General features: G+C 43.4%; 1 protein-coding gene across 3 annotated transcripts in view; it reads right to left on the bottom strand.

Moving 5' to 3' along the window:
• The window catches only part of gse1b (Gse1 coiled-coil protein b), a 164,944-nt gene that overhangs the window by 46,966 nt on the left and 92,225 nt on the right, over window positions 1-25,753 (bottom strand). The window contains exon 1 of one of the 3 annotated variants that reach the window (XM_084932405.1): window positions 16,376-17,201. The exons of the other annotated variants lie outside the window; for them this stretch is intronic. Within the exon in view, the coding sequence (XP_084788531.1) occupies window positions 16,376-16,412 (37 nt within the window). The 5' untranslated portion in view covers window positions 16,413-17,201. Of the gene's footprint in view, window positions 1-16,375; window positions 17,202-25,753 lie in introns of those variants that run through there. 3 annotated transcript variants of the gene reach the window in all.

Here is a 25,753-nt window from a genome sequence, read left to right as displayed (position 1 = left end):
CTAAATAAAAAAAAATGGCTTTCAGACCAACTATCAGACAGCACAAATCTAAACTGCTTGCATGTTATAACATGCTGATGTAGGCTGTTGCTATGTACAGTTGATCAAATAAAAGTCTTGGAATGCTGAGAATAGCAATAACACAGGGGAAAAAAATCTGCCATGTTGCGGTTAGAAAACTGTGACCTCATGCATTATACGTCACTTTATGTACTGTCCTGTCTTGAGGGTGAGGCAAATCTCTGTATATGGCGCTCTCCATCACTACTGGGGTACATCTGAATGAAACCACAACTAATACTGGCATAAAAGTAGTCCAATATGAAGCCAGCATGTGACTGAATAGTGCTTTAGATACAACTAAAAAGCACAACTGATTTCTAATATGCCAGCAACATACAGAGTCTTATTAGTGATATAGACCCAGCTGTTTTTTGCTGACCTTGCCTAAACCAGACCCCAGTCTCGTAAAGTATTTCCACTCATGCATATACTTTGGTCAATTATAAATGCAAGGGAAAGGCCGTCTTTAAACCTGTGCATGCTGGAGAAGACTTTAATGAGATTAGGGGAGGGATGCACAGCAGTCTCTTTTACATTTGCTTTACGTGGCTGTAAATATGCTGCTTATCTGCTCTGCCCCTTATCATACATACATGCAGGCAGTGTCCATGTATGCAGTTCCACAGGCTCACTCTTAGCACACAGTAGAGAAGACAGGGAAAAAAAAGAAAAACTAAGGAATACATTTCTATATGTTGAAGAGACGTCGATTCAAACAGGAAGTAGGGAGGTGGTGTGTGGAGCGAGCATGCTCTGCTGTGTTCCCTCCTCACTCCCCTTCTCTGTGGGTGTCTGTATGTGTGTGTGAGAGCAACAGGGGAGTGTGGTGAGGCCTATTAACAGACGAAGTGGTAATAGGCAGGGGGAGCCAGGATGTGTCTAAGCCACTGACCTGCCCATTAGCTCTCTCCACTCCGCTAAGCCCTCACATCGATCACCCAGCCACACATCATTGATCTGGAAAACCAGGCACGAGCGCACCACTCAGACATACCCTCCGTTTCTCAAGCCTCTCTTTTGCGGTGTAGGTGTGTGTGTGTGTATGAGGAAGAGAGACAGATGATGCGTCTGCATGTGTGGGAGGGGGTTGTAAATGTGTGTGACTTTCTACGTGTGCACTAACCCGTGTGCTCTTGTGTGGTTTATCTTTATGGATGTTAGACAAGCCCCCGGGTCTGGGTGGACATACACATTCACAGACACCTTTCATTAAACATGCAAAAGGGCAAAGGAATTTAAAAACCTGCTGTTATATCATTCTTCCAATTATTCAAATAGATTCCACCTTCCCACCCCTCTGCTGTGTATAATTAACAATGTACACTCCTCGATTAACCACACTGGCATAAGCTAATTGTCAGCTGTCATTCTGAATGTTGTGAGACAGACACCCTAAACCCCTACGCACACACCCACACAAACACAGACGAGCAAAACAATTTATGACGTTCATAAATGTTCATACAATTGTGTGAATATGTATTTCTACACTTAGTACACCTCCATTTCTTGTTAAGCGTGATGTAGGTCCCGCTCTAAATGCAGCAGAAGTTAATAAGAGCTGAATGTTTATGGGTAATACCTCAGCTGCTAATTAGATCAAATTGTTCCCACCTCACTGTTATTGTAGATATGAAACCTCTCTGCCTGTTCCTTTAGATTCAGCAGCAGACAGAGGTACAACAATATTTATTTCCTGATAAAGAGACAAAGAAACCAAAAGAGAGGGATGAAGGCAAAGTACCAGGCATTATCATTTTACTGAAGGGAATAGTAGAGGGGGAGGGGGTACAGAGGGAGGGCGGGAAGGAAATGAAACGGAGCATCCAAAGAGAAAGTGTGGAAAGGAAAGCGCTGGGATCAGTACAGATGGAGACATGCATGCATGTCAGGCAGCAGCAGATGTGCTCGTGTGTTTCGGAAGAAATAGCGAGAGGAAATAATAATTAATAAATAGGAAGATAGAAGAGGTGCACGGTGAAGAATTGTGTCTGAGCCGTTTTTACATATACAAACACAAACAAGCGTCTTGTAAATTTATGCAAATGCGTTCTAACAGACAGCACAACAATCACTGGTACTATAGCGCCGTAGGTTGCCATACAAAAGACAAAAAACACAAAACATTGATATAGATGAATCAGCCTTCAGCTCAGAACACTTTACTCCAAGCTTTTAGGTGACACTCAGTTTGAAAGTAAGCTGTGATACCCCTTGTTTTTAGTTTGTATGGATTCAAACATAGGAATTATGTAAAGGAGTTTGACCCATTTGAATGAAAGAAGACTGCGAGTGTTATGTCTAATTACAAATTCTTTTGCGACTTGTGTATCACTTTTTAAATGCAACATAACCTACTAAAAGCTGGAATCTTTTTCTCATTATCCCCACCCTCTTCCATACACCCACCCCGCTCTCCTCTCACCCACCCCTGTAAACTTGTGCACCCTCAAACAGATGGCACAGGGATGATGAAAGCCAAACCAGTTATTTATCTAATTATGACTTAGCACTTAACAGCATAATCTCCCCCTGCAATTGTGAGGTATTCAAATAGGGGTGATTAAGGGGGTTATGCAAATCTAAACAAAATGCCTGCAGTGGTGTTAGTACGAACAAACCAGCATGTCCACTTGAATGATCCTAATATAGACACGCTGCTAAGTTTTTAAGTGCTGTTTCTCAGATTGTTATGGTCAACGTGTCCACAAATGTACAGTATACCATGATATATGGAGCAGTAAATGTACAGGAGATGAATAAACGGAAAGAGAGAGACAGAGAGATTTGGCAAAAGCCAGGGTGAATTCAAGCGCATGCTAATAGGGTAATTGCATTGATTTCCATTTAGCTGCACTCTCTGATGTTATTTACAGCATTTAGCCCGGCAAACAAGCCCTCTCTCCTCTCTCTGCTCCGGGTTTGCTTTTAACCAACTGTGACATGCTGTCAACCCCTTTTCCTCTGCCCTCTGTCCCCTTCACCCTTTTCACAACTGCCAAAAAGCCAAATACATTATTAGGCCATTAATACCAGTCATGCTTACACATCCCTCCAGCCCCCTCCCTCCTTATTTATTCCAGTATTGCAGTTCCTCCCTCCCTCTCGCTTCTCCTCTCAGGCCTGCTGGCATGGCCACTGAGCTGCTTTGAAGTGCCCGTGTTTATCCATTTGGTCTGAGATGTGGTTGTGCGTGGTGTGAGGTGGTCAGAGGGTTTTTTTTACCACCCCCCCTCGATGGACCAAATGTCAAGGTCTTCCAAGCGTTAAAGTCAAATCACGATTTTCACTCAAGGTGTTCTGGAGGCTCCCATCGCAGCTGAGATGCACCTCCTCAAAAAGTTGTGGTAATAGCTGGTGCAAGAACTGTTTGTGCTTCTGTCCGATTTGCTCTCTGTATATTTGTTACAAGCATCGCTACCTGATGCTGAAGATCTGTTGTGCTGAAGTAAAAGAAAGTCTTGTTTTCATAATGCTAGTCAAAGCTGGATTCCTGTAAAACAAAATGCATGAGGAAATGTAAAAATGATAATGGGGCTTGTGCTGTGACAGATGACGGATTCAAATTCGACAGCCTATAAGGAGTCTGTCTTTTCTCACCTGTCTCATTTGTTTCACACAATAGACTTACTATATGAGGAAATGAGTGTGAGAAAAAGGGCTGGCACTTTATTAGCATGCAGCAGACAGAGCATTGTATTAGCGCTGTATTAATGTGGTGGTCACGTCTGGGACACAGACAGACTGCATTAAGCTCATCATCCCTCTTCTGCACACATCAAGGACTCAACCAAGACCTGCAAGCTACCAAAGTAGTTAAAGAGCAACAGGATTTGTGGAACATCTCCAGCCACTGATTTTTGCGCTTTAACAGTGCGGGAGGATATGCGGTTGCTATGTTATTATAAGCATAATGTATATAAGAGTGTACTGTGCGTTCAAGGTGAACATATGTGTTCTGAATCTTGTATTCGTATAGAGCTTCCTCACATATGACTCACTTCATTCACTTCGAAGGACTGCGTAGGTGGCATAGTGGCTTCATATTAACACCACAGAAACACTAGTGTGCGTGCAATACATATATGTGAGTTCAGCATATGACATTAAAGCTTACCTAAAGCATACTGCAGTATCATCAGTTCCTGCACATTCTGTCATTCCCTTTCCCTGAACGTAGCAATGTTAGCAGGGTTGTAGCGCTCCAAGCCAAGTTCATCTGCATTCAATTTCACAAAGGCAGGAAAAGGCCAAGAAGACTACCAGCTGAATATGCTGTTTGCAGGTGTTGTAGCCTTTACTCAGTAAATTAAAGATGTTACAGTCAAAGGCAGAGGTAGTAAGATACATTTCTTTATGCTTGCTCTCTTTACTTGCTCTTTTACCACCTCTTATTATTTCACTGACTGTTGCAGGTCTATTCACGTCCACCATCCAGTCAGTGCAGCCATCTTTCATACCTACCAGTTCTCTTCCCTTGTGTCTCTCTTTGAGATTTTGAATTAGCTTAGATAATAAAGAGGAACACAACAGAAAAAAGATTATGCTTTATAAAGAGACACAAGGCCCATGGTGAAGCATCATGTGCCACTGCTCCAAGTCCTGCTGTGACAGTGCTTTTACGAAGAAAACGGTGGTGTGAGAGCAAGTGAAAGTAAAGATCATTATTTTGCACTTTGTTTAGGTATGTTTTTCTCCCTTGCCTCCATTACTTTCTTTCTCCCTGGGGTTCAAACTGCAAAAGTGAGCACCCTACTATAAGACGATAAGGAAGGCTAAGGCGCTTGTATCCTTGCAGAACACACACACTCAGAGGGATAAGCTATGGACTAGTACGGATCCTTGATACACATAAACATGGAGAAGCAGACGTTACAAAGCACAAGCTCTCATCTCACTGCTAAGCAAGCAGGGAAAGGAGGGAGGGAAGATGAGGAGGGAATGAAAGGATTTAGTCTTCATCTGCGGATGAACATGCCATCTCCTCCTCCCTGTTAGCACAGATTCCCTTGCTTCCCTTTGCCTCTAATTGCCAATTCAGCCCTCCTTTCAGCTCTGTCAGTCTGCCCTCAAAACACCCACTGTCTTTGGACAACTGGGTTACTGATGACTGATACATGAAGTGTTTGGTAACACTTTACATTCCAAAGCAACATAAGCTATGGCTATGAACATTGGAAACACATTCTTTAAGCCAAGCACGCGCTTCGCACTCCTCCGACACACTTTCTTTGCATGCAGATGGTGTGTGTTTAAAGCCAGCAGGGCAAGGCCGCGCATGCAAGAGTATCTGCGATACGTGTGTAAATGTGCGAGCGTACTGGTCTGCCTATGTGAGTGCTTGACGTCTCACCTGGGGGACAAGAAATTAACACGAGCAAATTTTAAAGCGTTCATTCCCGTTTTGCTGGTAACAAGACCATCTGCTAACCATACTGCCCCACACAGGGAGGGAAAAAAGGAGAAGCGGGCTGCACTGAAATTACTCCCACAATCCCTTTCTCCCTCTCTGTCTCTCTCTTTTTAGCTGCATCCGATCCACACTCTCTCTAGCACGGTGAGGGGCAGAGATAACACCTCAAGGCCATGGTATTGCTGCCAGCCTTTAAACCGCTTCGTCTCCCTCTGCCCTGCTCTCTGTGGTTTTCTTGATGAAAGAGAGGAGGCAGATCAGAGGAAAACATGGCAGTCCAAACACTTGAGTCCACAGCCAAGGCTAAAACCAGAGCACAGAGTCACGGCCCCTTCAGCATCCACTTACAGCACAAACTTGTGGACACCCATATATATGGGGAAAAAAAACCCACATGTGCATACACACACCTCTTTTATTTATTTATTTATTGGGCACTTACGACATCCACAATACTGCATGACTGCACCAGCATGCACAGACATGAAATTCTTTGTGTGCAGGTGTATGTGTGTATTAGGATAACGATGGGCTCCGGTGGGCTGTGATAAACCTTCTCTGACGGCGGCTTAATGAGGGCACTGCCTTTTGGCTCGTGCGTGTGTGTCAGTGTTGAGGAGCCAAAACACAAAGACCCTGATTAATAAACTCTTAAGTACACAGGAAACGCGTATCAATTTCTCTTCTGTTCAGCATGTTATACATGTCAAGTTTTGATTCACTAACATGAAAAATGAAAAAAAAAAAAAGTATCCCCTTGCTTTCCACTGCTCGCATTAGTACTGCTACTTTTTAGTAAAAACTCTCGGAAGTGTTTTGTTCACAGCCGATAATGACAGAGGAAAAGAGAGAGAGTGAGAGGAATACACTGATCTAATTAGCAGCTAGTTAGCAGCAAAACAGTTGAGTCCAATTAGGAGGTGTGTTGTAGCGCATGTAGTGAAGAGTTTAAATGCTATCCTGATTATCAACACTGTTTATTTGTTCTTCTACCGGGAGACTCACTTAGTGCACCTGACTGATAGATTTAGACAAACAGGGTGAAGAGAAGAGCGAGTGTTTATTTTAGATAGAGGTTGAGTTAAGCAACTCGGTGTGTGTGTGTGTGTGTGTGTGTGTGTGCATATGTGTATGCCTAAGGTTTGAAGGGTTGTAAAGTGAGTAAACAATTGTCCTTCTATGTATCCACCTGTGTGCTTGCATGCACGAGTCTCCATTGTGAGAGAGCACACTCGGAATCCCGTTATAATCCAAAATTTTAAGATACCATTTCCAGCAGCCCCAAACTCGGCTTTTACTGTCACATACCACAAACACACTGCGCCTCCCTTTCTCTCTTGCTCTTCCTCCCGTCCTTTTGGCAGAGTCTCCCCCTGCCGGCAGGTGCACACTCCGGTGGCAGCCAAAGTGCCAACCTGCCCTCCATATGCCCGCCTCCGCAGTGCCAGCTTACTCTTGCCACTCCCCACCAGGATTCAGCTGGCCAGCCCTCCCCAAATCTGTTCACACTCCCCAACACTCACCCTCCCTTACAGCATCCACCCCTAGACATTCTTCAAACACACACACACACACACACCCCTAACCTCCTCTTGTCTCGCACAAAGACATGAAGCACTTTTGGCAGCCTACTCACATTCACTTGTCTTATCTTTCCTTGTGCTTCATCTTCCCCCTTCAGCCCTTTTCTCACCTTACACTCTGCGTTACTCTGACCTTCATCTGCTCTACTCCCACCTCCTGAGCAACCCTTAGTTGTCGCGCTCTTTTTTGAGACCTCCCTTGACATAATGCCGAGAGACCGGAGCAGACACTCACAGAACAAGAAGCCAGGCCACATCAATCAGCGCAGGAGCGTATGACGACCGCGTGTCAGATCGATGCATCATCCTTCGACTGGTTGTACTCTGGGATTTATCGGGGAAACCAGCGTTGTAGGGCAAGTTTTACTCCTAGCAAGTTACTCTGGTTTGTACTGGGCTCAAGGCACCGACGCATGGTGTGAGTGTTTGAAACGGAGCATGTTTATATGTCTCCACTCACTTAGAACTGCTCACATAACCTTGTCTGACCGTTCAGCTTGTTCAGTTTTCCCTCAGGATGCGAAACAACCCCCATACCCTCTGACACCAAGCAACCAAATAAACACAAGTCAAAGCATAAACACACAAACAGAGAGCCCAAAGAACTGGATGTGAGAGGATGAGCTATATCCCCCCCCCCCCCCCGCCCCTTTTATGTTGTCATCAAAAAGAAAAAAAAGGCATCATTTCTCAAACACATATTGTTCAGCCACATGGACAAACAACAGCGCAGTGTGTGAGATTTACACCCAGCTATAGCTGCTGTGCTATTTATTTTGTGGACCCTGTAAGGCTTCTATAAACACAGAGTGATGGAGCGGTAATCCTGTGCCCTCTCCTCATTACTCCTCCTGCTGAGGAAGTCATCTGACCGGCCCCGAGCCATCTATTCAGGTCACAACCATCATCTATCATCCATCATCTAGTCTCTCCCAGTCTCTCTGTCGCATGCTCACTCACACACAATTCAGTGTGTGACATTAGTTTTAATGTGGCATTTTAGACCCTGTCAGCGAGCACTTGCCCCATGCCAAACCACCTTATAAGAACCACAAAGAGCGAAGAACTGAGAAAGTGAGAGTAGGTACGGACAGGGACAAGAGAGGACAAACAAAGGAAGAAAAATGAAAGTGAGAAAGAGAGAGACCTTGCCTTGAGTTATCTCCCGTCTTTAACGGGATGTGATGAGCTCTCGTCATTCTCTTAATCTATCTCCCATGATTCAATTCCATTTCCTGTGTGCCAAGAGGCTGGTAGCATGGCACCAATCAGACACACAAAGAAGCACACACTCACAAACACAATCTAAAAAGAAAAAAAACACTGCATGAAAAGCAGGAGGTTATTCATTCACTACAACATTTAATGTACCATACAGCATGTCCTGCTGATTCGGTGAGGTCACTGGCTGTTCATTCTTAACCCTTCCAACACTCACATATGGTGACACAGGCACGTACCCTGGACCCAAGAGATGAAAGGGGCACCGACACCCCGCCTAACACCTGGCTAAGAGGGAGGCAACTGAACAGCATATGCACAGAAAGCTGGTAGCAGATACTCATCTAAGAGGAAAGTGAGAAAAGACTATGTTGCAAACTGCATCTAGAGAAAGTAGCTGTATGTCTATATAGGGAGGACAAATAACTGACACAACAAAGAGAAGGAGGAGGGGTTGGAATGGGCAAATTGCATTTTCTTCATTTCTTGCCATAAGTGAAGGGATTGCTTTGATGGTTAAGCTCTGAAATCCCATCGGCTAATGATTGGAAAGCTGTCAGCTTAAAAGGCTGCCCTCACCCACCACAAGAAACACATACAATGATACACACAAATACACACTGCTCTACGGAACTTCAGAGTAGAAAAATAGCAGTTTCTTTATTACCCTCTCTCTGGGTAGCACGGTTCCCTCTTTTCCCCTCCTCTTCCTCATAAATCTTAGCCTCACACACTCCTAATTACCACAGGAAGTGAGGGAGGATTACCCTGCTTCTCCCCCTAACATCATCTATCTCCTGCTTTGTGCTTGTTCCTCCACCGACCATCCATTTATGGTGCAGTTAAAAGGGCAGGGAACATATGAGATCATTGACATTTGTCACCTCTCAGGTGTGAGTATATTTGTAACTGCGTAGCCGTGGAAAAGAGGCCGTTCGTGTTTATTCAAATCGTTCAGTGCGAGGACCTGACTGCTCAGACTGGTGTAGCGAGCAGGTGGTCTGGCAGGGAGGAAGTGCGCAAGATGTAACTGAACCTTTACTGCACTGCAGAAGATAGTCATCTGGCAACCGATAGATCTTACCCACTGTCAGTCTGTCTGTTTATCTGTATGTGAGGAAGGTTATGCAACTTCGTGCATCACCCTTCTGATTTTATGGTAAAGTTTAGAAATACAGATTACATTTTTTTTAAGCTATGAAAATATCTGCATCACCAAAATAAGTTTTTTCAGAAAAAACTTTGGTTAGACATTTTATGTTGATTTTGATATCTGCTGTATATGTTCCAGGGGTTAAAGCAATAGATCATCAACTCTAACCTCTGGAGTCAGAGTTGTGTCCAGCACCGTGTTATAATGCTTGATCTGTCAACAGTCATGTAAACCGCTTGCACAAAAAGTCAAGTATGTGCTGCAGGTTAAAATCAATAAAAGGCTCTAACCTTAAAAAAAAACCCTCATACACTCTTCGACCTTCCTAGCACCATCTTTCTCTTCACACCTGCCTCCTTTAGTCAGTCTGTCTAGCTAACATGGTCTGGGTGAAGTGGCTAATGCAAAACACATTTTTTAGCCATCTGCCATTAGTTGGGGAGCTGTCAATACACACACTTTATAACCTGCGCATGAAGATATAATTTGTTGAGTTGGATAAAAATAATTTTATTAGTTGATTAGTCATAGTCTTCTCAAACTATCTTTGTCCTATTGGTTTTCTTAAATTAGTTTTTAAAAAAGCACAATATGGCTCGAACACCTGGATACAATTACTGTGCTCAATAATCCTAAAAGCTAGGTTTGAGTACTTTGCCAAGTGGTTTTTATTTCTTTATTTCACCAGATTTTATCAACACGCTGGGGTTGCAACCATTCAGGATATGTTATTGGAACTTAGTGATGTAGTCTGGATGAAAATGAAGGATGAGTTTGAGAATTGGAGCGTTTTGAAGGAGAGTAACAGACACTGAAAGTAGTGTGTGTGACAAGTCATTACAGGAGCCACCTGCTGCAGTGGTAACTACCACAAAGGCAGTTTGGAGCGCTGGGGCAGGTGTTTATATGTCTGTCTGTGGAAAGATCTTATCAACACTGTAACATCACAAGCACAAAAAAAGCAGTCACATAACTTTACAAGGTGAGTAGTTCCCATTCAAATCCAGTCACAATTTGGTCTCTGCTTTCCTTTTCTCTCACAGACAACACAAATTAGGTTTGTTCGGATATTGCTTCCTCTGTCCTTGTAGTCCTTGTATTACTAGATCATAACAAATCAATTAGACAACTAGCCTCAATGAGAGCAGCATTAACTCCAAGTATTCCACACCCATTCTCAATGCATTTTAGTAATTTCAGCAGTCAGATGGTGGGAGGTTTACAAGGCGCTCTCCACTCTGCTGCCTAAAGTTAAACTGAAATTCATCTGAGTGTTCCTAAGTGAAAATAAATACCATGTATGTGCCCATGTGTCACTGTGTAATGATGTGCATCCATGGGCGTCTGCACGCGTGTCTGTCTGTGTGAACCCAGCATCATCAGATGCAGGGAGGGTTTAATTAGAATTCTCTGTAGTCTAATTTGATTAGTGGAGGCAAAGGAAGATGAAGGAAATTAGAGATCAGCTATTTCTGCTGCTGGAATAATGTTTCAGGAAAGGCGTGACAGCACAGCCACACGCCCATGCACATGTACGCACATACACGCGTTCAACCACAAAATATGAGTGTGTCTACTTATGGCCCTCGCATTCCGCTTGGGCGTCATTTCAGTTCACAGTGACTTAACTCGAAAGATCAGAGGTGAGTGTCCGCTGCTGTAGCCAAGTGTTTCGTAGGGACTCAGAGACCGACTGGACGTAGAAAACCTGTCAACGATATCCCTGGATGCACACGGTGCTGTAGAGAAAAAGCGTTTACCATCCCACTACTGCTTCTATATGTACAATCCACAGCCTCAGAGGAGCAGAACAAACAAATCCACACACAACACAAAGCATTACACAAACAGCATTGCATCTCCCTGGCGCCAAACTGACAAGACTACCGGAGAGCGAACTGACAGTAGTCCATAAATCATAGTTGCAACTGTGATACCAGTGAAGCCCTCATTACCCCCCTGCACCTGTTAGTATACCAAATGTCTGTTAGAAAAGTGTGTAAGGGTTTTGTGTGTATGTTCATGTCTGCCAATGCAGGTGAACTAAATTTCCTGTTAGATATACTACGGTAGAAAAAAAAGGCTCCAGTATGAGGAAGGCATAGAAACAGTTCAGCATTTAGAGTTAAATGGGTGTAATTTATAATTTTCACATCAGGCTATTTAATGAAGTCAACAGATCACTATTTTAGGACATTTTAAAACACACAGCATTATACCCCAGCTTGTCGTGTTTGCACTTTAATTTTTAAACAAATTAAACAGAAGAGATGTTCCACCTTGGACTCTTTTAATTCGTTTTAGCACATTTTAGCGGAGCGGTGTGTGAGATGGTGGGATGATGGATGATCTTTTAGCTGTTTGAATAAGGGGCTGGTTGAGGTTGTGCCACCGGTTGCAGCAGATGGCCGCCCCTCCCTGAGCCTTTTTTCCTATTAAAAGGGAGTTTTTCCTTCCCACTGTCACCAAAGTGCTTGCTCACAGGGCGCATGTGATTTTTGGGTTTTTCTTTGTATGTGTTACAATATAAAGCACCTTGAGGCGATTGTTGTTGTGATTTGGCGCTGTATAAATATTATTGAATTGAATTGAAAGATGTGAGTACAGGTTCTCTGTAAAATACAAAAATGTGTGTGCATTTCTGGAGCTCCACGGACCCGGTAGCTGGTGGTGGCTTGTATCCAAAGAGAAGAGGCCACAGGTGTGAAGGGTCAGGGTTTAACAACTCCTGGGTTTATGAGGAGGCTAACAGGGCAGCCGGAGAGACACGGCACCGCCGACCTTTACAGCCATGACCGGGGCAGTACCACCTGCGGACTGGCGTGGAACAGATGCCACATCGAGAATGGGTCATAGCTTTTATAGCAAGGGCAGAGTGAGGGAGAGAGAGGAGCAGAGAGAAAGGGCGAGGGAGCTAGTAGTCCATCACCGTGACTGCTTTACTGCTGCTACTGCCATCTAATGACAGAGCTGTCAGAGCACATGGAGTGGGAGGAATGGAGCGATGGTTGGAGCGAGGACCAAAGGGGGAGTAAAATAGATAAATGGGTACAATGATAGAGCGAACTGTGGGATAAAAGCACAGTGGGAGGAGGAGAAAGATGCAGAGAGATGGGTCACACTTGAGTTGACGCTAGCATAAAGGGAGAAAGATGCAGTGGGGAGATCTGTAGGAATTGATCAGAGGAGATGGTCTCAGCTAGGAATAAAGAGAAGGAACATGCAAAGGTATTGTGGTTAATTGGATATAATGATTTCACTACTCCACAGATAATCTTCTAACACAGTATGGACCCCTCTGCTGGTTTTATCAATGAATGCTCTCCTGTGGCTTAGTTTATGAGTGTGTGATGTTGCGCACATATCCACAAGCAAATTCTCAATATGCACATTTACCCCGAAATCTACAGACAGCACTCTAGCCGAACTTTTTTTGCTGTTTTTTTTTTTTTTTTTTTTGAACAAGCACTTGGTAATCACCAGTGATTAGTCTACACTCTGATCTAGGGCTTAACACCCAGCATGGCTCCCACACATATTGATTCCCTCTGCGTGTGCATGTGTCTGAAAGAGAAGAGAAAGGCATTTTGTCCAGATTACCATGTTCTTCTGAAATTGATTTTCAAAGAGAGCCAGGGAGAACGGGAAGAGAAGAAGATCACAACAATTAAACTGGTTTATTACCAGATTTGTTTATCTGCGCATTTTGTTCTCCTCTAAAATAAATATCAGTTATCTTTTGGTAAACTGTGCATTTCAGTCTTTTTTTTGTACCCTTTCCTGACAAGTAGGCTGGATAACAAAGTGCAAAGTCTGAATGAATCTGTCTACCTCGGGAGGTTTCAAGTAGACTCTGACAGGATTAGCTCTCAACACAAAAACCTTGTCAGTCTGTGGCCTGTCATAACAAAACTTCAGCCTTTCTTGCTCTTTAACCTCACCCCACCTGCTTGCTTCTGTGGTTTGTGGTTTCAGCTTCACAGGTTGTTTTTATTGTCACAGGCACAGACTCTGCTGCCCATCCTGTTTTCTGTAACTCTTACACCTTTCCCCCCTGTTTCTCAGCATGTAACCCTCAGGGTAGAAGTACAGACACCACTGGGGGGGGGGGGGGGGGACAACAACAGAGGAAAGAGATACAGTGGATTTGTGCATGACAGTCAAGCTTATTAGACAAGATCGTTGGTTCAGTGACCAATATAGTTAACATGCGCACACCAAAAAGATATAATGTTTAGAATGCTGGGTTTTACAAACAGCAGGTATAGAGGACGATCATTAGAGGGTGACAGCTGTGAGAAGGCAAGATGGACATGTAGCTAGAAGAATAGATACCTGAGGAGTGTAAAAGTGGGACGGGGGTATAGTGACAAACAGCGACTATGACCCTCCTCCATTTTGAAGTGGTTGCTCCCTGGCTCTGCTCCACCTCGCCTGTGATGTAAATGCAACCCAAGTTCAAGTGCTTCTCCTTTGCACCTTTATCTCGACACCCCTCGCTGCTATTCTCTCTTAATACATTTCTTTCTCCACTTTCTCTGCCTTCTTCCCATCAATAACCACCCCCAACCCATTCCTCTTTATTTAACCCAACCTTTTTTGTTGTCAAATAATCATGGAGAACTAGCATGTGTCTGACATGGTCTCCAAGGCAACGGCGGTTAAGACGGGAAGGCAGGCAGGGGCTCATTTAGTGGCTGAATGAAAGAAGGGGGAAGAGAAGAAGCAACCCACAGAGCTAGGCGCGCACGCTTATGTGCGCACACACACACACAAACACACACACACACACCTTACTAGCTTTGGCCACTGTCACAGCAAAGACCTGTGTCTCTAATCTGCGTGACTCTCCCGCTGCAGGCTACATTGGTGTGGGAGGTTTAGGGATCACAAGAGCACACATGTGCACACACACACAACGACACACACCAAGACACACATGCAGTAATGAAGAGTGAAGAAAGGGTCACAGATACCACTGGAAAAATAAGGGAAGAGGAGGACAAGGAGGATGAAGAGGGAAATAATGAAGATGACTGGGTGGTTAACGGGAGTCAGAGAGTCAAAGAGAAGAAGTCCTGAGGCATCGGAGAGGGAATGTGAGGAGATAAAGGAGGTTACAGCCAGCAACTCAATCCCTGTCTTCTTTTAAATGTCTCCTGATTTTGTCTCATCACATTCTGCAGATTTCCCCACAAACAGTCTCTCTCCGCTTGTTCTGGTTAATTCTTATATTGCTCAGTTTGATTCAAGCGTAAACTTGGAAAATAAAGAGCGCTCTGGTCAGAGGCTTTGACACATGTAGAAAAGTAGTGCATTGAGTCTTTTGTCCTCCTCTCTAACCCCTGACACAAACACCTCTCTGTGTTTCTTTCTGTCTTTATTTCTCACACAGCAGGCACTCTGTGGCCTTTACCAGCAAATATCCATTTCAAAACCAGTCGTCTGAAAAGAGAAGTGGCTGGAAAGACACGGTGGAGATAGGCACATGCAGAAGGAGGCTAAAAAATAGATAAAAAGCTGTTAAAGCTCACAAATGACATCAGCCTATATTAAAGTACTTAGGTTTTGGTGTGCTTCTTCGCTATTCAAGAAAGAAAAGCGTCTGTACCCTTAAAGAGGTAATCACAGGTACGACTTAAGTATTTTGGCTCTTAGGTTTTTTGTTACTACTAATTTATAACTGTTAATCTTTGGAGTCCTCCGTGTTTCTGCGATATCAACGCAAAAAAAATGGTGCTTGAAACATAAAAAAACATAACATAATAAAATGTAAAATCATACAAAAGAAAGCAGTATACACTCAACTAAACACTTCATGTGAAGTGCAGCACATTTTATGTCTGCGCTGTGGGTCACGTCCTTAAACTAATACACAATTAATACAAAAATGTGTATGGAAAAAAGAAAGACTTAAGCGGTCGGTCATGGACTAACTGCACACTCTCCTGCTGACTAATGCACATAAATTATTTATCTCTAAGAAGTGTTGGTGAAGTGTACTCAGTTAAGCTGCAGGGAGACAACATCCACACACAGATGAAAGCACACATTAAACAGAAGACAAGCACCATTGTGCAGATTTAGGTTACGGTATAAAACTGAATTATAGCTAGATTTAGATTACGAAAAAGCTGTATAAAGAGCAAAAAGCATCTCTGAGTTGATGGAAGAGTACGGAGGTGTGTGGGTTTACAGTGTGTATGTCAAGCAATCAAGCAGGAGGCAAAGCATTTAAATATTTATGAACACATGAATACATATGCAAAAGGCACAGAAAGAGAAAAGAAAACATTGCCTCTCTCAAGTTTTCTTCTCTACCATTCTACCTCAGTTTGTCATTCTCCTCTCTTCTCTCACTGCCCTCTCTTGGCTGTCCTCTCAACAATCAGTGCCCAGTGAGCCACGAGACGCACTTAAGCACCGACCGGCGGTAACCTCACGCCGCCCTAGTATTTTTTTCTCACACTCACCACACGCACGCTCCTACAAAAACTGCAAACATGCACGTATGCATGTGAGCATACACACGTATAAAAACCCTAAAAAGATAGACCACACGTACAAAACTATGCATTTGCTTCTCTACTCATTGTGTAGCTGAATAAAACAAAGCAGCCGGGTTAGTGTCCCGTTTACCTGCTGACTTCCACGATAAAGAGCTGAGAGGTTAGAGGAACAGAGTGCGAGCTGCTGTCACACAGCATTACCAGCCTCGGATCTCAGGTTCCAACCTCAGGATCAACAGCACAAAGACAAGTGTCTCCTCAGATGCACTCTAGAGCTAACCTCAAACCTCTAGAGCACTTTGTTACAACACACAATTACACGCAGAGAGAATGACACACATACACAACATGCCCACACAAATGTGCATTTAGAAAATGATTTAATACACACACGCGTTCATTTTCACACCACACATGAATGACATAAGCTTACCTGGCAAGTAGTAAAGTGGTGCTTTTAGTCCAAACATGGTTTCTGTTTAAGTGTCATGAAGCCAAAGCAACTTGTTTCAAATGTGTAGGCAGCAGCCCTGTCCTGGATGACTTCGACAGAAAGGGACTGCGCCTTCGCAGCCACCCAGAAACGAGGCTCAGTGTGTGGTGAGGCTGGGCTGGGACTCAGCCTGTCATCCCTGCTTTCTGGTCCTCGCTAACCAAGCGTGAGGCTGGGACCGCCCAGCCAGCCAGGACACACACACATACACAAACACTCAGACAGCCACACAGATACACACAGACAGAGCAGTGCAAGGGTCAACCCCAGAGCACGCTCGTGCTCTCGACCCCCTCACTCTTGCCCAAGATCCCAGGGGCAAAGGGTCACAACACTTGCTGTTCGTTTCTAAGCAGCAGCAGGAAACGCGCTTTCTCAATCTCTTTCGTACATGAGCGCACACAAACAGACACGCACACACACCCGGCGAGTCGGGACAGCCGGAGAGAGAGATGTAAAAGCTAGCGGTCCAGTGTCAAGAAGAGGTGAAAAGAGGAAGGAGGGAGAATAAACTCAGGCTGGGTAAATCCTGCAGACAAGAGCAACGACTGATTCCTAGGACTGCCTTTTATCCCTCTATCCAAGAAAGATGATCAGAAGAGAGACAGCTCTGCTTCCTCCGCTACTGCTGCCACTCTCTCTCTCGCTCTCTCATTTTCTCACCCTCCCCCCCCCCCCCTCTCTCTCTCTCTCTTTCACTGCCGATACACAAGGAAAGAGGTGGAGGAGAGGAGGAGAGAAGGAGGGCAGAATGAACTCCCTCCAGGCAACAAGACTGCCAGATAGCGAGGAAGGGAGTGTGTGTGTGTGTGTGTGTGTGTGTGTGTGTGTGTGTGTGTGTGTGTGTGTGTGTGTGTGTGTGTGTGTGTGTGTGTGCGTCAGTGTGAGGGGGTTGGTGGTGTTAGAGCAAAAGAAGAGCCTGAATAGGCAAGGGTACAGATGAGAAGGAAATACCAGCCAGTGCTGATGCTTCACCCGAGGAGGAGAATGGTCACAGTTCAATTTGGAGTTAGGGTGACAGCTGATTGGACAGCACCAGTGACAGCGAGAGGCCAACGACTATCAAGGGAGCATCTGTTCTCACTGTATCAGACAGTAGGAAAGCATCAACCCGTAGAGAGTGCAGAGTGTGTGTTGTGGGTCTTCAAGGGCAGCTCACAATAGAACAGCTACGTATTTGGAGGAGGAAAATATAAAAGATCCCCCGCCTCCATTCTCTCCTCTGAAAATGAGAGTCCTCGTCTCTGTCTGCAAGTGTGTGGGTGCATTTGTGTGTCCGTCTAGGAAACTTGGCTTGTGCAGTCTTCTGCACAGACTGCTCACCATGCTGCGCCGACAGCAGACTTTCCCCCTTTCTCTCTCGCTGCCTCTCTCCTCATCATACACACACGCATACACACACGCAAATAAACACACAAAACATGCTGCGTTATGCCCCCTGCTCCACACAAAAACCTGACCGAGATGGTGGCAATAGGGGTGAGGAGTTAACTATCTGCTGGGAAGCATCCATGCCAAACCATATCAGCCACAAAAACAGCAGGCGCGGGGGCAAGAGCAAGAAAGTAAGGAAAAAAATAAAGAAAGGGAAAAGATAGATGATTTTGAAATAGTCTGCCACGATATTTTGCCCCTGGGTTGCTCTCCAACCCATTCTATGAAAAAGAGAGGGAGGGAAGGCTGGCAGGAGTTTAGTGATGAAAGAGAGAGGAGGCACACTGAGGGGTCCCATGCCTCCAGCAAGACTCGGAGGACACAGGAAAAGACAGCACACATCGAGAGAAACAGCGGGAGTGTGAAAGCCATGCTCATAGGCAAATAGGCCAAATAATCACTAACAAGGACTGGTGACTGAAGGAAGAGGGAGAGACACAGAGGGACAGACTAATTTGAAAGGGGGAGTCTATAAATTGAGATGAGAAGTAAAGAAGATTTAAGTCTTTTAAGTAAGACTAGCACGATTGGTAGAATGTGTAACTTCTAACATAAAGGTGGATAAGTAAGTTCAGCATGTTGACATTTACCCACCCTTTATACTGTATTCCTTATGGTTAAGTGCGTCCGAATAACACGCATCATCTTTGCTGAGAGGCATCTGTGTGATTCTGTGTTGTGTTGCAAAGGTGTGTGCGTGAGGCAGGTGTTGAAGTGTCTCACACCTTGTGAGAGAGGTTGGGAGGCGATGTGTCCCCCTGAGGGACAACACCACCTAGCCTGATGACACACTGGCAGACACAGAGACAGACAGAGAACTAAAAATACGATGCCCAATTTCCGCAACTTGGACCGCATGAAGATGAGGAGGACCGAAGGAGAACAACAAGATTTGTTCGTTTTTTCAAACAACAGAGGCTTGCTTCCAACAAGCCTTCTGAGACTTCAATTAAAACAACATCTTCTAACTTATGACTACAAATACATCTTTGAACAATATTGCTATGGGGTAAAAAAACAACATTTTACCAGGAATAGGTTATCCCAGTTTTTTTTTTTCATCGTTTCTTTTTAAGGGTGGCACCTTTGATGACATTTTTTTTTCCTTCTCCTAGTTTTACATTGCAGTAACTACTGAAGATCACTTCTTAAACCTCAAATGCTGTGTATGCCTCTGATGATGAAGATGCAGACTTTTTTCCATCATTTTCAGGATCTATTTTGTCGTATTTGCAGCAGCCACCAATGGACTTCAGGAAAACCACTTAAAGAAATTTGCTAAACTAAAGCAGCTTAAAAAGGTAGATTAAAGAACTTTGTTAAAAATAGGAATGATCAAATTCGCAATTTCATCCATCCATCCATCTATTTTGTTCTGCTCATCCAGATCAGGGTCTGAGAGGAGCTGGAGCCTATCCCATCTGCTACATGGCAAGAGGCAGGGTACAACGTGGACAGGACGCTGGTTTGTTTCAGGGGTAACACAGACAGAGAGGCAACCATTCATGCACAAACTACAGCAAACTTCAAATCACCAATTAACTGAACCCCTTGCAAGTCACTGGGGTGTTGGAGCAAAACCAACATCAAAACCAAAGCCACCGCCTACATTCAAATCGAGGACCTTCTTGCAGTCATATATTATATGATATGGTATCATATCACAAAACATTTGCTATATGATGATTTTTCCTTTGGCTTAAATTTAGGAGGTTTACCCACAATAAAGCTGCTGCTTGAAGAATGCATAATGTGTGCACGACTTCATGGAATAAGATATAAAAAGTAGGTGGGGATCTAAAACGGGAATTTAATTACAGTAACAGAGAAGTTGTAATAAAAATAAATAAATAAATAAAAATTCACTGTAATTTTAATTTCAGTGGTATTTTCAGTTGAATTAAATACACAAAAATATAAAAATATAGTACAGTGCTGTTGGAGAACAGCAACAGAGTCAAAAAAGTCACTAATCCAATATGTTGAAATCAAAGTCCTGACCTCAAGATAACAAAATATATGCTCAACTGCTTATTTCAATGTTATCATTGTTGGCATGCAGGATTGGTGATTTAGATTATTCTCACGCAGAACATGCAGAGCGCTTGAAGGGACACATGCAATAAGTGTGCTACGATCTAAAAGTCATACCTCATGTTGGTTGACACAGAAAAAAAATGGCAGTCGGTGATGTAAAAATTTCAAACGGCTGCAGCATGACAGTTTTTTCCCCCCAAAACAAACCCAAGATACCTTTTTGTTTAACAGGATCTTCTGTAACAAAGACATGAAACATCCCAAGTTTTAAATGCAAACTCAGATTGACCGTTTGCTCGTTTAGTTTTTCTTTTTTACACTAGTAAAATGAGAAAAAGAGCAGTAACGTCACAGGTTACTGTGTTGAAATCAAATCATGTGGGTTATTGCAGAGATGAAAAGTGGGACTGACAGGTAACGATAAAGAATCATGTGTCTGCTTTTTTATTTCGCTGCTCATTAAGGGACAGGCAGTGCTGGAGAACAGCTATTGTCCTCTGTTATTCAACGTAGTGTAATGAGTCACAGTTGACAAGTGCACTGCAGAAGAAGAAACGTACATGGAGGCACACACACACACACACACACACACACACCCCCTCTCTCTCTCGCTCTCTCTCGCTCTCTGAAAGGGTATAAAAGCTCCCTGGGGACCAAGGCAGCATGTGAGACTGAAACACTGTGATCAAGAACTAACAGGGAGAGGGAAAGAACAAGAGAGGGGAAGAACAAAAACAAGTGAAAAGGGGGTTTAAAAAAAGAATAAAATGAAAACGGCATGGATAGGAAGACACAGTCAGCTGACAAAGACGGGGATGAAAACAGGTAGAGAGACAAAGAGAGAGGAGAGAGCGAGAGAGAGAGAGATTATATTCCTTAATTCTTTGGCTATGTTCAGAGAAAGCAAGACTGAGCTCAGTCACACATACTGTACACATACACACACATAAACCTGCCACACTCACTTCCTGTCAACCCACTATACTATTGTCTTCCCTATATACCCCCCTTCAAAGACATAATCACTCTCTGAAGCATTGTGCCCAAGTGTGTGTCTGTGTGTGTGTGTGTGCGCAAGTGTGTGCTGGTGAGAGAGGGTTGAACGTATGACTTCTTCCTCAGCAGGGAGTGCCAGGATAAGACATCACTATAATCTTTACCTACCCCGCACAGCCTCTGGAGTGCCAAATAGACTTGCAAAGATAAACACACACAAACATATACTGTGCATCCCGGTAACGCGCTGCACTCTGACGCGAATGCAAAAAGAGAAGGTGTGGGATTCTCAAAGAGAAGAAAGAAATAAAGCCTGTGTTGCACGCAACGTCACAAGTGAGGATGTGCATTCAAAAAACAAAAGTGTCAGGGATTTTCAGTGTAAATTTAAAGCAATTCACCTTTTAAATGGGGGGAAAAAAAACACTCTACATCTTCAATGGGTTCTTTGGAACATACTCATTATATGACTGAATACAAAAAAGGCACTAATTGCATATGTGTAATAAAAGTCCTTTCCACTTTGCAAATCCTTCTTTACATGCTGCAACCGATAAGCATCACAAATGACAACCATGAAATTGAGCGTAAACATAATTCAAACCATGCAGTGATGCTGTTTCATTGAGTATCTCTCTATCAGTAAGGAGATTTCTAATAGCCAGTAATTGTGATAGGAGAAATGTTTGAAGTTATAGCATGGTGAGTACAATCCTTCACAGTGTGATCCTGCTTCTTGAAAATACACAATCTTGAAAATAATTTACCAAATATCGGATAAATAAAGTATTTATCATTTCATCTGTCAATGCCCAGTGCATGTCAATGCCCTACAGAGCAACCAACATGAAGGGTGTGGCAAAATATCAATATAGGAGAACATTATACAAATTTCTCTTGTGGTGCAATTATCAAGACGTACATGCCAAGTACAGAATTCTTTATTGAAACATGCAGCTGCTACAAACAGATTCCCGCAACACTGAAGTACTGACCTACAAAAGACTCATGACTCCTCGTGGTGGTGCAGCAAACATGGCTGAAACTGCTGTGGTACGATGCCAAAAACTGAATTGTAGATGTGCAGTTACTTCCAGGTAAAATAGAGGTTTCCTAAGACCTTCTCTTACAAAATCAGTAATATAAATCGAATTATTAAATGCATGCATCGCTATTTTTAGTTGTTTTTTTAAACAACAGAACTAATATGGCTGTCCAAGGGATGATAATTGTTTCCCAAAAGCCAATTTGTGTGATGTTTTTGTGTTTTTCAGGCTGATGGGGAAAATATTTCCAACTTAGCGAAGCAGCTAAAAGACCGGCATCCAGATCTGTTAAAAAATTCAAGTTGTGCAAGTTAAATTAACACTCACATCATCCGAAGTATTTTCCTTTTCAGATTATCCTGAAATGTAAATCACCAATTAATTTGGAGAACCTGGCACTGCCACTATGAAGTCCACTTTGTTCCACAGGGTAAAATGTTTGCAATCCGTTTGCAAAGTGATGATGTGATGACCCCTGCTTCTGGGTCCAAACAAGGCTGTTGTCTTTTTAACATGTTTTAATGCTTTGTATCTTGTTCTCTTTAATCTGAACAAGCCCTTAAAAAAAGGCAGTGATCACTGTTTGCATCTCTTGGTTTTTATTACCACTATTCATTTTAAAACCTTACAATGTAGCTACAGCCCAGCCTGTGCATCAGTAAATTAATGACTAACCTCATATTGTGGAGGGACTATCAAAGGTGTTCTCCTGACTGAAGTTTGGTTCGTTTACAGTATCCTGCCATGCGATTGCGTTTGTCCCTAACCATCAGGAATCCTGCCGTTAACTTTTACCAAATGGGAAAAAGTTAGCGTTCATCCTCCAGCTTCACTGTGCTAATGTGTATATGTTATGCTAACCATAGCTGTGTAGCTAGCCACCACGTGTATCATGATATCGTGTTTGTGGGTGATGTTGCGTATTGTGAGTTACTCTGCGAGTCCCATTTTTACCTTAAATGGCCTCCGTGAGCAGAAAAGAGAGAGGGAGCGATTTTATTTATTTAAAAAAAAAGCAGCATAAGTGTGTCCGCATCAACTCTGATGCGAAATAATATCGTCACCCTTCTCTCACCCTTATCTGCTAAGACTCGCACTCGCTCCGCCATTACGCGCTCCCATTTAACCTGACCTCGCACTGGTGATTAGAAGCCTGTGAAGTGTGTGAGCGTGTGTGCGCGTATATATTGGTCTTTGTGTGTGAGATGCTTCTCTCTGTATGCTAATCACAGCCTAGCGCTGAGAATTAATTTGCAAATGTGTCATTACCCATCAGGCTCAGCAGCAATAACCCTGCAATTACACAACTCTCACTTGGCCAGCTGAGCACCACACACACACGTGCAGGCAAACGGATGTGTACACACACATAGGCATGGGCGCGCGCGCACACACAAGACTGGACTAAATGGATTCTGATTCTGGTGTTCTGGTGTACAGATGCAATATTCAGGAAATATTTCTACACAAATATATCTGCTTTGCTGCGGAGAGAAAAAAACATAAACAGTTCTGTACGAGATGTAGGAGATATCCGGTGTGTTTAGAGTCTAATCACAGCTCCTCGCCTCGGTGTCAACAGGACAGCAACCGAGGTCACCTGCGCACTTTTCACTCACTCCACATTAAAGGGAAGTGCGGCCTTGCTAAGAACAACAGCATCGCACAGAGCCTTCATATTACGGATACAGCAACATAAAAACGTGCATGTGTGTGCATTATTTTGAACACTTACCTGTGAAGTAAGGCATCGGGATAAGAGGTGAAGTGCGCAGCAGCCATGAGGAGGAAGGCAGTTGACATGGAAAAGAAAGAATACAAAGCTGTGAGTACCTATGTGCCACATTTCAGGCCGAAAATGCTTACCAATAGCTTCGTTTTTAAACATCTTTAAAGCGAATTACAAATTAAAGAAAATGCTGGATAAGAGATTGGTGAAACCACAATAATTCACATTTCTTTGCAGGGTTGGAGGTGCTCACTGAAAAGGCTTGTGGTATTAAAAATAGCCTGTGTATTCAGTATATCTTATTATCCCAAGCTGCTGCCTTACATTACGCATAGAGAGAAGTAGAAAGGGTCTGTGTCGGGTCCACCTCTGAAGCTGAGGAAAGACTGACACTGTTTACCATTCGAGCTGCTAGATGAGGTTTTAGGTTGTTAGCTCACAACAACGTTTTAACAACTGCACTCTGTTTCAAAGTTGAGGTCAAGCAAGGGTGACATTAAAACTAAATGTTTGCTCTGTCACTGGATGCAGACCACCTGCTCTTCAACTCTACTTTACACATCACATAACCTTGTATGGTTATAGCTCCACCACAAATCTGCGTCTGCTACAAGAAACTAAGCTTCAATGGCCCACACGCTCACCTAAAGCACGCTACACTCCTGTCACAAATACTTCAACACTTTACGCACATTAGCTCTAGTGCTGACCCTGTTGCCCTGTGCTTCTGTGACACCAAAGGTGTTTAAATGTGGATGTATAACATACGTGTCTTTCAACTTACCAAAACCTTGTACACGAAAACTAAGACTGAATACGTTTTATCAACAGAGAAATAACAGTAATAATAATTTTAAAATGCTACAAAGATTCATGCCTTTTCTAAGGTCATGCAGTCTGGCAGACGAAAGACAAGTAAAAAAAAAAACCTTAATATGGCAGAAACCTTCAAATCAAAAAGAGAAAAGAGAAGGTTTATTGGTTAAAATAAAAGAATCACAGGTCACCATCCAACAACTGGTGATGTTTTACTGCTGCCAAATCTGCTTTTGTGAATTTTTTAAAAAAAAAGAAAAAGATGGTGAAGATAAACACTCGAATCTCCAGTTAATAAATAAATGTACTGGAGGCACTGCTAGCAAATAACAATGCAAGACTGAGTCTAGGTTGACTCTCTGTTCTGGCAAAACTGATCAAACTGCTGCACAAATATCAGAACACTTTCAGTATTGACAACCAAGGCCTGGAGAGGTTCTTGTCAAGGCTCTCGTACTATCCAGTACGAGAGCCTTGAGCCAAAGGCAGCAGCAGCAGTAACTGACTGACTGCACAGAGCACATCTGGTCTGATTTGTGCTCAGGAGAATTTGCAATAATACTGTAACCAGCTACAAGGCAGCATATATGCAGCATATATGCTGCATATATGCTTTGAGATAAATGTTAGTTAAGGTATTGATACAAACATCAGCAAAATAACTGTCCAGGCAGAGGCAATCATCCAGTGGTCACATGTTACTTTAGAAGAGAGATGTTTGCACTCTATAGCCACTGCACACACAGAAACCTGCCAGTTTTCGTTGTTGGAACGATAGCAATCAGATGAACACATTGCGTCATGCTCCTCCTGAGCTGACAGCTATCAGTGTTTGAAATTCCCTGCTTGGCCTTTGCTTCTCGATCTTTGTGATGGTGAACCGTTGCGGCTCAGCAAGCATCCAAATTTCTCACTAAATTCACAGATTTGCTTTTACTGTCCAGAAAGCAGTAATGATAATATCATTGATGGTGATATTATTTCCAAATCTCAAATGCTGTCACTAAGAGTTTAAAGTGGATTTCCTTTTAAAATATTCCCACCTATATTGACCAAAACCCAATTATACACTCACTTAGACTTACAAATTCACTGGAACCATTTGGAGGGAGCTGGCCTGAGCTGGCAAACTGATGTGCCGTCATATCATTTCCCTCCCACAATGCCTTGTGGCACACCTGCTTCCTAGCACAGACAACAGAAGCGTCCCTGTTCTCAGTCGAGGGAATGCATCGCGCCACACGTCTTTGCTCTGATGAG

Source organism: Perissodus microlepis, chromosome 1 (genome assembly GCF_051167445.1).
Source record: "Perissodus microlepis isolate ML-2025 ecotype Zambia chromosome 1, ASM5116744v1, whole genome shotgun sequence".
NCBI lineage: Eukaryota > Metazoa > Chordata > Actinopteri > Cichliformes > Cichlidae > Perissodus > Perissodus microlepis.
The sequence above is the reverse complement of the archived record's forward strand: the minus strand, read 5'-3'. Positions and strand labels throughout refer to the sequence as shown.